This window comes from Labrus mixtus, chromosome 9 (genome assembly GCF_963584025.1).
Source record: "Labrus mixtus chromosome 9, fLabMix1.1, whole genome shotgun sequence".
NCBI classification, from domain to species: domain Eukaryota; kingdom Metazoa; phylum Chordata; class Actinopteri; order Labriformes; family Labridae; genus Labrus; species Labrus mixtus.
The window spans coordinates 9,820,503-9,833,002 of record NC_083620.1 but is presented as its reverse complement, the minus strand read 5'-3'; the positions used below and the strand labels follow the sequence as shown (position 1 = coordinate 9,833,002).

Genomic DNA, 12,500 nt, shown 5'->3' with positions numbered 1-12,500 from the left:
AAGTGAACCATTATGCTCTAATTGAGCCGCTGTAAAGAAACTTATGGCAGCAAGGACAGGTAGAATGTCTCCCAGAGAGGGACTTGTTGTTCCTGATTAAAACCTACTCCAGCGACATCGTTCACTTTCCATGATGACAGTTTCATGACCTTATGTTCTCTCGGCAGTTTGGAAAGAAGTAGCAAGCCGACTTTTTCCAGCAGTGATACTGTCACTGAGAGTCTCGCTAAGAGTCGCCAAAGTCATCAAGTTTCTTAGTCTGCTGGGGGCCGTTTGAAAGAGTAATGCTGTACCCAGGTGGAGTTTCTCTCCACACCTGCTAGAACATTCAGAAAAATGCAACACAGTAAAAGTGAATGAATGAGAGCTGAGGGACAGGAAGGTTTCAGCCATGTTGTTTAGGAGAGGAAGGTGGTGGCGGGGAGGGGGGTGCATTTTTCAGATTTATTATCAATCAGTGAAGACCTGCAGAAAATAAAGTTATTATGATAGTCTTCTCTTAAATTATGGAGAGTAATAAACAACTTCTGAGACAGCCCCTGAAACTGTTTATCACGGACGTTTACCTCACTTGTAGTTTAACATTTATTCTCCGGCTGTCATTTTTTATTCTAAAGTTTGATCATTCATTCAAACCTGGGGGAGAAAGTTCAAATTCTAATTGTAATAAGCCGTTTGAAATTAGAATATCCAGTCCATCAGCGTATCAGGCCGTCTGAAGCAGTTTACAGTTTGATCCAGCAGAGGGCGCTCTAAGCGTGACATGACAATTGCATGACCTCTTGACCTCAGGAAATGAAGACAGTAATGTTGTAGCGGAGTGATTCAGGAGTCTTTTGTCTGCAGAGAGCAGCCCACTGATTGGTTGAGAGACTCAGGGTCACTACAAACCTGCAACTCTCCAAGCTGGCTCACCAATATTTGTGTATCAGGAACGACTGTGTTCTCGTCAGCAGGTTATGGGGGGGGGGGGGGGGGGGTAATGCATTTACAGAACTACTGTAGGTTGAAATGTAAAAAATTAGGTAACAAGAGAACTAAAGGAGCAATATGTAACTCTGACCACTCATGTTTAAAGTCGGTACTGGAGTCCTGATTCTAAACATTGTGGAGCGCTGTCTCCCCCCCTCCTCTCTATAGTCGATGCTCATGCAGGTTGCCATGTGGTGGACACTGAAGCTTCAGTGTTGATCCAGCTCTGCATCGGTCTGTAAACCTTTCTTCGTTCTAACCTTTCTCCATTTTTCAAAAGCATCTCCAATATTGATCCTAGTTTGAGCACGTTTCTGCTCGTGGAGATTATTAGAAACATGCAGAGGCTTTTTAGGTCGGGTACAATCACTTCTATCTGAACCAGTTCTCTTGCCCGCTTCCATCGCTGCAACACCTGTTGGTTTGACCTGATAACTGCTATCATATCTGGCAAACCGAGGGGCGTCCAAAAGGGCCGTGGGGTGCCTTAAAATCGCCTACCTTCTCTGGTCCAAACAAATCCAGAGCATTCAGGAGCAGAATCTAAAGTTAGAAGGAGGACATACTGGATGCTGCATTGTTGTCAGAGAAGCCAGCACTTCAACATAGCATGTTTCTTTAATGTCTGTTTGAGGTGAATTTGTCCGGAGGCGCCACAGCCCTCGAGTGCGGATCTACAAATCAACGAGCTGTATTTGATTCTGCTGACAGTCTTTACTGCAGCTGTAACCGTGCAGGCCAAAGTTTTATTCATGCTATCATTATTTTTTATGTGTTTGAATTGTGGTATCAACATGTGGCGCTTACAGTCGGCTCCTCTTACTGTAAAATCGATGGTTATTTAACACCAAAAGCTGCGGTGAAGTCAGAGCCATGACTTCTGTATCATTTCAGGAGTTTATTTTTATTATCTTTCCTGCTCGGAGGTTTCAGTGTTCTGCTGTTTTCCTCATTTGCTTCCTTTCTTTATCATCTTATATCCTCCTTCCCTGTCTGTCTTTATATTCTGCCTTTCTTAATATTCCTCGGCACGTTTCTTTACCTTTTTATTCCTCCTCTTACCTCCTCTTCTTCCGTCCTTTACTCCAGTTTCCTCCACTTCCCTCTCTGTCTGTAATCCATCACCACCTCCTCCTCCCCGGGGTACGATCCCAATCCGTTTGTCAGTGTATTCCTCTCTCTCTCTCTCTCGCTCCCTCTCTGTCTCTCTCTCTCTCTCTCTCTCACTCTCTCCCGCTCCCTCTCTGTCTCTCTCTCTCTCTCTCTCTCTCTCTCACTCTGTCGCTCCCTCTCTGTCTCTCTCTCTCTCTCTCTCTCTCTCTCTCTCCCTCCCTCCCTCCCTCTCTGTCTCTCTCTCTCTCTCCCTCTCTCTCTCTCTCTCCCTCTCTCTCTCTCTCTCTCCCTCCCTCTCTGTCTCTCTGTCTCTCTCTCTCTCTCCCTCTTTGTCTCTCTGTCTCTTTCTCTCTCTCCATCCTTCTAGCTGGCAGTGTTCTGAGTTATTACTCTCTAATCATCAGTGAGCACAGAACACATTCCTTCACACTTTGCAGGTTTGTATCCAGCAGAAAACTTTTCATCCTTTTTTGTTTAATATAAAACAGTTTTTTTCTGTGAGGAATGGGGGAACTAGCTTTTGAAAACCAACTGTGCGTTGACTTTGTGGATCTGGTGTAATATCCTGATCCTGTAACAGTCTGTTGTTATGTGATTTCATCGTGTTGTGTGCGTCACCTGATGGCGGTCGTTCTTCTAACCTCGTTGATCTCACTCGTCGTATAAACATGTTAAGCCTGAAGAAAGAGAAACATCACTTTTAATATCTTTCCAAACAAGTCTGTAACTTTTTTAGATAAAATAAGTCCACTACATGCCATGTACAGAGGATTCTGGGCCGTCTCAGATGAAAGGCAATCCATCGTGGTTATTTCTGTGGTCATGGCTTCTTCATGGCGGTCCTATGGTGCTCTGTGACAGGAAGACCATCAAAGATGGCCGATCTCACGGCCTAAGAAAGACTGCGACAAATATCTGACCGAACTTAAGGACTATCATCTCACAATGTGAACTCTTCTAAGATCGACCTCAACTAACAACCAATAGAAATGCAGCGTGAAACAAGGAACTAATCGATGCGGCCACACCGGTCTCCTACAGATTGTGTCTTGTACCCGAATCCAAAGCTATTCATTTTTTTCAGTTTATCAGCACATCAACAAATAAATGCTGTTGAAGCCTTTTTGTATTTTCTAATTGATGTGATCGTGTGTTGGTCTACACGAGCCTTAAATCCTTCATCACAAAAAGTCATTATTAAGCTGTCTTTTATTTCCTCTGATTACTGCCTCCCCCCTCTCTCCTCCTCACCCGCCTCCCCCGTCCTCTTTGTCTCATATCACCACTCTTCCAACACTTATCCCTCTCTGTCGGAGGGTCTGCATCCCATCTCCCCCCCCCCACGTATCCCTCGTTCGCCCCTCTCTCCTCTGCTGCTCGTTCATTTGTCGTGCTGCTGAGTTTGCACGCCGCCGACATCCATCACAAACTAATCATGTTATGTAGAAAAATGGAAAAAGCAGATTTTCTTTTTCTTGTACGCTGAAGGAAAAGAAAGTTGTTTCAAATGAAGGATGGATTGTGTGGATTAAAGACACACACAGACACAAACACTGCTCGTGTTTAACTTTGTCATGTGGTCTCATTTGTCCTGCAGGGTCAGGGTACCCGTATGTTCTGGAAGGCCCAGCCCAGGACTATATCTCTGGTAAACAAACAAGCAAGACAAACGTCCGCATCATTCTCCGTCTGCCCCTTTAACTGCCGGCTACGCCTCAGTCCTCCCCCTCAGCTAATACCGCTGCATTAATATTCCATAATTAATCTTTAATAAGTGGTCTATAAGTGAGAGAGAGAGGTCCCCTGCTCCCTCATTCTGCGACATATTAATCCCGCCATTGATTAAAAATCACACGGTTGGTCTGCGCAGATTCAAACCGTGTGAGTGTGTAAGTGTGTGTGTGTCCCAGAGTGAGGTCTGATGATCCTGCAGTTTGTGAAGTGGAGCCTGCAAACAAACACACACACACACACACACACACACACACACACACACACACACACACACACACGTTCACCTCATGGCTTCATATTAATCAACAGGCAACTTGAAAAAATATCTCTGTGTTCGTATTATTCCCATTTCGCTGCCAGAAAAGACTAACTGTCCCAGCCCGGCCTTATTACTGCTCGCCCCGAGCCCTAATGGAAAGTAATAAAGAGACCTGAACATCTTACTTTAGTGCTGTGTGTGTGTGTGTGTGTGTGTGTGTGTGTGTGTGTGTGTGTGTGTGTGTGCGCGCAGGTAGGGGGGGAGATGAATGGTTCTGATTAGGCGGTGCAAGCTGCAGACAAGCATAGTGATCAATGTCTGCCTCCTCCCTGCTGCCCGAGGACGGATAAATGTGGCACACACACACACACACATGAACACATACATGCACACACACACACAATGTGTGTTTCTCTTATTGTGCATTCAGCTGCAAATTGTAATATTTTATGTTTCTCCCAAGATTGATGGTGTGTTCCCCTCCGTTTTCCACTTCCACATGTTTGAATGCACACACACACACACACACACACACACACTCCCTGCAAGCAACCATGTATGTATAAAAGGTGTGTATTATATGCGTGTGTGTGCGTGTGTATGTGTGTGTTTAAGGAATAGCAAATGGAAGTGCGATGGAAATGCTCTGAAATTGGTTGCGCCAGAGTGTAAAAGTGTAAACCCGTGCACTTGTGTGTCTGCAGTGTACTGCAGAGCGGAAGTGCTGACTCGGCAACAGAGGAGATGGAGGGGGTTAGTGAGAGGGGTGGGGGTGGAAGTGGGCAAAATAAAGAGAGAGAGGGAGAGAGAACTGAAAGGGTGCAGAGTGGAAATGGAAAGATGATTTAAAGGAGAAGGAGGCGATGAAGTTAAGTGAAAGAAGGAGGCGGGCAGAAGGAGTGAAAGAGGAGAGAAAGGAGGGAGGGAGGGAGGAGGGGAGGAAACGAAAAGAAAGAGGTGGAGGGAAGGTTGGTGATTGGACGAATTAAATAAATTGTGATGGAGAGAGAGAGAGAAAAGGGGTGCAGAGAGGAAGCAGCAGGTCCCTCGGCTTTTGGTTCACCGAGCTTTCATCCAGGAAATGAAACGACTCACCTCTCCCTTGTGTCAAAAGGCTCAAGACACACACACACACACACACAGACGACATGCATACACAGAAACATACGCACTCAGCTACTGTATCCAGTCGTAGAGTATTTTTTTGGTGTGTAGTATCTAGAAAAAGCCTGCCCCCTGCTGCCTTATCCAAGCATCATGTTAAACTGAGATTATAAAACTGTGTCATCATTAGTTCCGTCATTAAAGGTCACATATTCTGTAAAATAATCCACTTCACCATGTTTCTCTAACACTAATATGTGTCTCTAGTCCGTCTACAAACCCCCCACTGATGAAAAACGTCCATCCTCTCCGTCTTCTGCCTGCTCCACTTTTCAGAAAATGTGTGCTCAAACAGGCCGTTTGGAGGTTTTCCTTTCATGACATCACAAAGGGCAGTAACCCCTCCCCCAGGTGGGTGACACTCCCACAGCTAGGTGTTTGTTCTGCCCTCTGAGTCTGCCTTCTCACCGTAAACAATAGGACATTGAGCGAGATAGCTCGAGACACCCGAGCCCTTCCAGAGAGGGGGCGTGGTCAGACACAGCTCATTTACATATTTAAAGGTACAGACACAGAAACAGCCTGTTCTGAGCAGGGCTGAAATGAGAAAAATAACGAACTCATCTTTTCTAAACAAGAAGGCTAAAAGAAAAAAATATTTTGATATTTTCACCTTTTTGTGATCATATACAGCCTGTAACATTATAACTTGTTGCATCATGGGGGATGTAGTTGTCTGTTGTTGATAAGTAGAAAGAACCCTGTCTTGTCTTTCTTGAACTTACAGTGCATGTTCATGTGTGGATGTTGTGCATGGCGTGGGCTTTAAAACCCTCAGATTTATAAATTATTGAAGAAGGGTTGAAGGTGTCGGGTTTCAGAGTCCTCAGAATCAATCCCCTCACTCTGAGACCCAAATACATTCATTAGAGTTGATGTTAGGACTGTGGTATTGATCTTTGTGTGTTGGCTTGAAGATGAAAAGCTGCATTGATCTGAAAAAGTTCAGCGCTCGGACTCAGAGTTAAAAAGTTTGAGTTTAAGTGAGATACAGAGGTGTAGGAAGTCAGTCAGTCAGAGTACGGGAGAGAGAGAGTCATTCTTTGTGAAGACACATGCCTTATTGTGAATAACTCTTATCCTTCATCAAATCAAAACTGATGAGTCATCAAAACATTCACCCCCTGTACAGTGTGTGCTGATCGAGACATGAGCTAATCAGACCTATTTGTTTTTTTTAACCAGGCTGTAAACATGTTAATCTCTGCTGTAAAAACAGGCTTTTTAGAATGGGTGTGTATGTGACTTCTTGTGCTTCTGTAGCCAGCCTCTAGTGGACACTCGAGGAACTGCAGGATTTTACACTTCAGCATTAGCTTCATTTTTCAACACCGGAGCTTGCTGCTTCATTAGGACGGATGATCAAATTAAGTTTTTGTTTCTTAGCCCTCAACTTCTGTGTATATCCAGACGCTCCCTCTCTCTTCCTCTTACATTTTCTCCGCTTTCACATCAACATGGCGTCCACACTCAGCGCAATCAAAAGTCTCTACAGTAATGTTGACCGTCCCGCGTTCTCTGAAAGCGACCACGGAGCGAGGCTGCAGCTTTTGTTCGTTAGAACTTTGACGATCTTAATGGCCCGTTTGAGTTTTTGTGTGTGCTTAATGTGTGTGTGTGTGTGTGTACAACATTACACCTCATTAAGCAGACATTGTACTGCAGCCAGAAGACGCATGTCGCCACCGCCGCTTCTGTGCGAGCGAACGCAGTGATTGAGTGCAAGACGAGGCGCTTTGCCTGCTCGCCTGGGACCGAAGACGTTACAGCACATTTACATAAATATCACCTACTTTTACATCTCATTAGCATAGAGAACACATCAATATGGAGGACGGAGCGGAGGAGGGAGAGACGGATGGAGCAATGAAAGGATAAATGGGGAGGAGTGCAAGAAGGAGATGCTCCAGTTATGGCGTGCTGAGGGAATGAAAATGGCCGAATTAAGCACCAGAGGAGCCGTTTACAGATGCATTGTTGGTTTTATTACTCCTCCATTGTTTCCTTTCTGTCTGTAGGGGCCAATTTGTCTTGTTAGTTTTTGCCCTTCTTTTTCTCACACTTAACTTTATCCTCCCCTGTGCCGCCTTTTCTTTTCTCTTTATCGGAAACTGCAGCTCATTTTCAACTTCAGTTTATGTCAAAGGAATCTCAAGGATCGTTTGATTCAGGTAAACCCACACTGAGCTGTCTTAAGCCTCGTTTCCACCAAGCGGTCCGGTATCTATCAGTACAGTTTGGTATCACAGGCCGTGGGTCCTAGTTGGACCGTCGGTGAGCGGTCGTCACCCTAGTTTTTGTGATGTCTCCGGCTCAGTCGGCCCCCGTTGGCCCCCGTCTGCCTCTTTTTGGCCGATCGACATTTTGAATCGGCGTCAGTCAGCGTCGACGCGGTCGGTGAGAGGGATCTCTCTGATTGGCTGTTGGGAGGTTTCATTTCTCTCCAACTCTCGTCACAGGTTCAGGAAAGCCCCTTGATCATGTCGCTGTAGTCTCCATGCTTTCACCCATTAGTGTGGTTTCTCCTTATTTGTCTCCTCCGCCTCTTCTTTTTCCACTAAAAGACCAAGGGCTGACAACACCAGCGCCATTTTCAACTTTTTATCAGACATTATTCTCCATTAGTAAGCTACCTATAATACGAGTGGTGAGCGACAGCGGTGTGAAAATGGTCTTCTCGTATCGTAACAACGGACTACCGCCCCCTGCTGGCATGGAGAGTTATTTCCTCTCAAGCATGTGCAGAACGTACGTGGTGATTGGCCGTCAGCTGTATTCCTTGCGGTGTGTTCTCGTGCAACTTTTTGGCCAAGACGTGAGGTAACGCCACAGGTGGTCTTCCTCACCACCAGTTCTCTGCTGCCTGATTGGCGTGTCAGGGCCTTTAGACTGTATATGTCAACCCGTGCTTCAGGACAGTACAGGACAACTACGCCTTGTGTGAGTGCGCCCTTAGAAACCTTTCTCTGGTTTCTTTTTCTTTAGACTTTACATACAGTACATGAGGAAGAGGTACTATAATTTTTGCATTTAACCCCTCCCTCCCCATAGAGTCTCTGTTGAAACAGCAGAAGAGCTGAATGGTCAGATTTACCTCTCTCCGTATTACCTCTTAATCGAATTAAGGCGTTAGTTTCAAACACAGTCAGGCGTTTATAATTGCATCTCTCCCTTGTGCATGAAGCTCCATAATGAATGTGGGGGCACATGCACACATGATGGGATAGGCCTCATTTGCATGACTGTGCAAAATACAGGTATTAATGGTAGGCTCATCTACCCTTTACGCCCATATAAGGACGTTACCTTGCATAGCAAATGAAGGCTCATTTGAATAATTGGGTTTTTTATGAGAAAGTGACAGCAGGGATCTGCACTGGATGTGATTTCCCTGCCTGTGTGTGTGTGTGTGTGTGTGTGTATGTGTGTGTGTTTTCACTCTGTACACCTCCTGCCAACAGTCTTTGCATAATCACCTGTGAGATGGTCTCATACGCAGCTTTTCTAAGACTGTTCTCGTATTAAAAGTGACTTCTTCTTATAGTAGTTTTACCTCTCGAAGATGGTGGTTGTGGTGCAGTTTGCACAGTGATGGAAAGCCACTTTAAAACGTTATTTGCATGATGAGTATCAGAGTTCAGCAATTTAAGTGAAAAGACAAACAAACAAACATACCCTTCAAAATCTGTAGGACCGAAAAACAAGTAAACACATCCGCACATGTACTCTCACTCACAGCGTCATTATGCAAGGCCAAGAAAGAAGATGCAGCTTGTATCCAAGGCAACCTAAATGAGTCTCAACAGGTATGTGAGCTTTATGTCTCTTTTGCCCAGGAGAGGGTGAGCAAGAATAAAACAAAAGGAGAGGTGAGGTGAGAGAGAGCAAAGAAAGAAACAAGGTGTGGACACTAGATTGGAGGGGGGGGGGAAGAGGGAGAGGAGAAGATGAGAGGAAAAGTCAGAGGCTGAATGTGATTAGCAGGAAACAGCAGAAGAAGAAGAGGGAGGAGAAATAAATGGAGAGGGAGGGATGATTGGATCAAGAGGGGGGAGAGATGAAAGGGGCGAGTGGTGCAGAGGGTGAGTCAGAAGGCAATGAGAGTGATTGGGAAGTCGCATGCCGCTTATTGCATGCCATGAAGAATAAAGTCAGCAACCAGTCTGCAGGCTGTGCGTGTGTGTGTGTGCGTGTGTGTGTGTGTGTGTGTGTGCGTGTGCGTGTGCGTGTGCGTGCGTGTGTGTGTGTGGCATGATGAAGCAGTGCTAAAACCAAGCAGAAACCTCCAGTGTTTAAAAATGAAGCTTATGCTTAAGTGTAAAATCCTGCAGTTCCTCGAGTGTCCACTAGAGGCTGGCTGCAGAAGCACAGGAAGTCACATACACACCCATTCTAAAAAGCCTGTTTTTACAGCAGAGATTAACATGTTTACAGCCTGGTTCAAAAAAACAAATAGGTCTGATTAGCTCATGTCTCGATCGACACACACTGTACGGGGGGTGAATGTTTTGATGACTCATCAGTTTTGATTTGATGAAGGATAAGAGTTATTCACAATAAGACGTGTAGCTGACCTGATTGACAGGTGGGTGCGGTGTAACGGTTTGTCAGGAGGCTTAAAACCCGCCTCAGCTCCAGCTCTCAGTCTGTTGTTAGGTTGACTGAAAGTTAGACTGAGACAGCATTGCCAGAATGGAGACCGCCATCGATTGGACTCCAGCGCCCCCTGCAGGAATAGACATGTGACATCACTCAGGCTTCGTCCGTTAATATTTTACAATGTATGGCAAAAACAAAGGAGCTTGCATGCGGAAATGTAAAGCACTGTGAATATTTTTCAATATACATGAGTATGTACATTTACCCCAATGTTGTTTTTTAGCCTGTTTTTTCTTACAATTGGTGAAATGTCGTGGAGCAAATGACTCCGTCTGCTCTAATGTGTAGCCTATAGGTTCCATGCCTCGTTTCTGACCAACATCTCCGGTGGTTCATATTCTTACTGTTGACATCATACTCCAAAAATACACAACTATCCCTTTAAGCAAAAACAGCACAGACAGAGATAACGAAATTACATCTCCAAAAATAAACGATTACACTTGCTGCTAGATGCACACACACACACACACACGCACAATTTCCATGTCTGCACACATACATGCTCTCAGACACAAACACACAAACACATTTACATTGACTAGTGTCTGGATGACAGAAGGGGTCCAAGAGCACAGACGGCCTGTGGGTGAGATGACGCACAAGCACAAACACACAGACACACATATATGCACACACACATGCACACACACATGCACACACACAGACACACATGCACACACACATCTAATCTAAAATCTAAATATACTGATTTAGAATGCCTTTTTCTTAGAATTGTCAAGTAATGGCTGTCAGGTGACAAAAAGAAGAATCTGTGTGTGTGTGTGTGTGTGTGTGTGTGTGTGTGTGTGTGTGTGTGTGTGTGTGTGTGCTCTCACATTTTTGTCACATCTTCTGCAAACCTCTGTGTGTGAGACGGCTCCTGAAGGTGTTGATTGGGGAGTGTGTGCACGTTTCCATGTTTCTGCATTAGTGTATATCTTTTTTCTTCCATCCCTTTGGCATGAATCATTCACCTCCTGCTCTCTCTCTCTCTCTCTCGCCCTCTCTCTCTCTCTCTCTCCTCCCCGTCTGTCAGTTAGAAGGGGCGTCAGCGTTGCCTCAAAGTCAAACATGTACAGTATCTGTCTTCTCTTCTTGCATTGAGCCACTCACCCGTTAGTTCAAACCCACAGCTCTCTGGAGTATCTTTGGTCGCGGAGCTGCTTGCAGCAGAACGGTTCAGATCATAAACCTTTAGAAACCTATCACTCGGTACTGACTGATCTCAAAGCTCGCCACACAGCCGACATAAACGCATCAACAGCCAATCATTCATGCAGTTTTTAGCTTGCATGTTTAAAGAAAATTACTTTGTTAATGTGCTCGTGACTCCACAGCCAATTTCAAGGTTTAGGCTTTTTAAATGTTAGGAAATACGCTAACTCTGCTAACTCTTGTCAGTGTTTTGTCTGAATCTGAATCCTTCAGTCTGGATCTTCATGTCAGGATATTTGAATGTTTTGACTAGGTGTCTGTGTAAGACAGGACTTTCCCATGACCTGATGTAATCGACGGTGTTTGTTCGTATGTTCTCTGTCTGCTCTTTTTAACCTTGAACATTTTAAATTGATATGCAGATGATACTTTAATGTTCGTTAATGTAAGGACGTTTTAGAATGGACAGCAATGGAGGATCATCTCTTTTCAAAGAAAGAAAAAATTATGTTTTTAAGAGCCACGTCATCTTTAGAAAAAATAATTTATTTCTCATGCAATAATGTCATACTTATAATTTTGACATGATGAATGTTTTAACATGAACACTTTTGAAAACGTCCCAACATGACCTGCTCTAAATGCGCACACCAATGTCTGGGAGATGAGAGTCTTTGTGTGTGCTCTTGTAGTCCCTAACATGCCATGTTGTGTTTCATCCGTCCCTGTAGTCTGCACGGTTCGCTGTCAGAAGTTCCTGATCTCGCGGGTCGGGGAGGACTGGATCTTCCTCATCCTGCTGGGACTCGTCATGGCCCTGGTCAGCTGGGTGGTGGACTTCTGCATCGCCATCTGTCTACAAGGTGAGGGGAGGGCGAGGGGAAGTGGGGGGGGTTGGGCATTTGCACCTCTAAGGCATGAACAGTGTTGAGGAATGTAATTTCAGATTCATTTTTAAGCAAAAAACAGAGAAGGAGTTCTATTATTTACGTTGCAGGACTTAAATCAGACATGCATGATCCTAAAGCGGAAGAGAAGAAGAAGGACGCCATTTTCTTTATCAGTGCCTCAACAGGAAGACGAGAATATGTGTGAAGCACTTTTCCTCTCCTGAACAAAATAACCACCAAAACTAGACGCAGACATCATTGTGTTTTTAACCGCCCACATTAAGGAGCAGTATGTAACTCTAACACCTAGTGTTTAAAATGGGTACTGCAGTCTAAATTCAAAACATTGTAGAGAGCTGTCTCCCCCCCCTCCTCTCTAGAGGCGATGTTCACGCAGGTTGCCATGTGGTGGACACTGAAGCTTCAGTGTTTATCCAGCTCTGCATCGGTCTGTAAACCTTTCTGTGTTCTAACCTCTCTCCATTTTTCAAAATCATCTCCAATATTGATCCTAGTTTGAGCACGTTTCTGCTCGTGGAGCTTATTAGAAA

The 12,500-nt window shown here is 44.8% G+C and overlaps 2 protein-coding genes across 2 annotated transcripts in view; one reads left to right on the top strand and one right to left on the bottom strand.

Moving 5' to 3' along the window:
• fam131ab (family with sequence similarity 131 member Ab) overlaps positions 1–12,500 on the bottom strand; it is a 130,928-nt gene that overhangs the window by 9,795 nt on the left and 108,633 nt on the right. The window lies entirely within an intron of this gene.
• LOC132980179 (chloride channel protein 2-like) overlaps positions 1–12,500 on the top strand; it is a 121,832-nt gene that overhangs the window by 43,956 nt on the left and 65,376 nt on the right. The window contains exon 3 of the mRNA XM_061046152.1: positions 11,791–11,922. Within this exon, the coding sequence (XP_060902135.1) occupies positions 11,791–11,922 (132 nt within the window). The remainder of the gene's footprint in view (positions 1–11,790; positions 11,923–12,500) is intronic.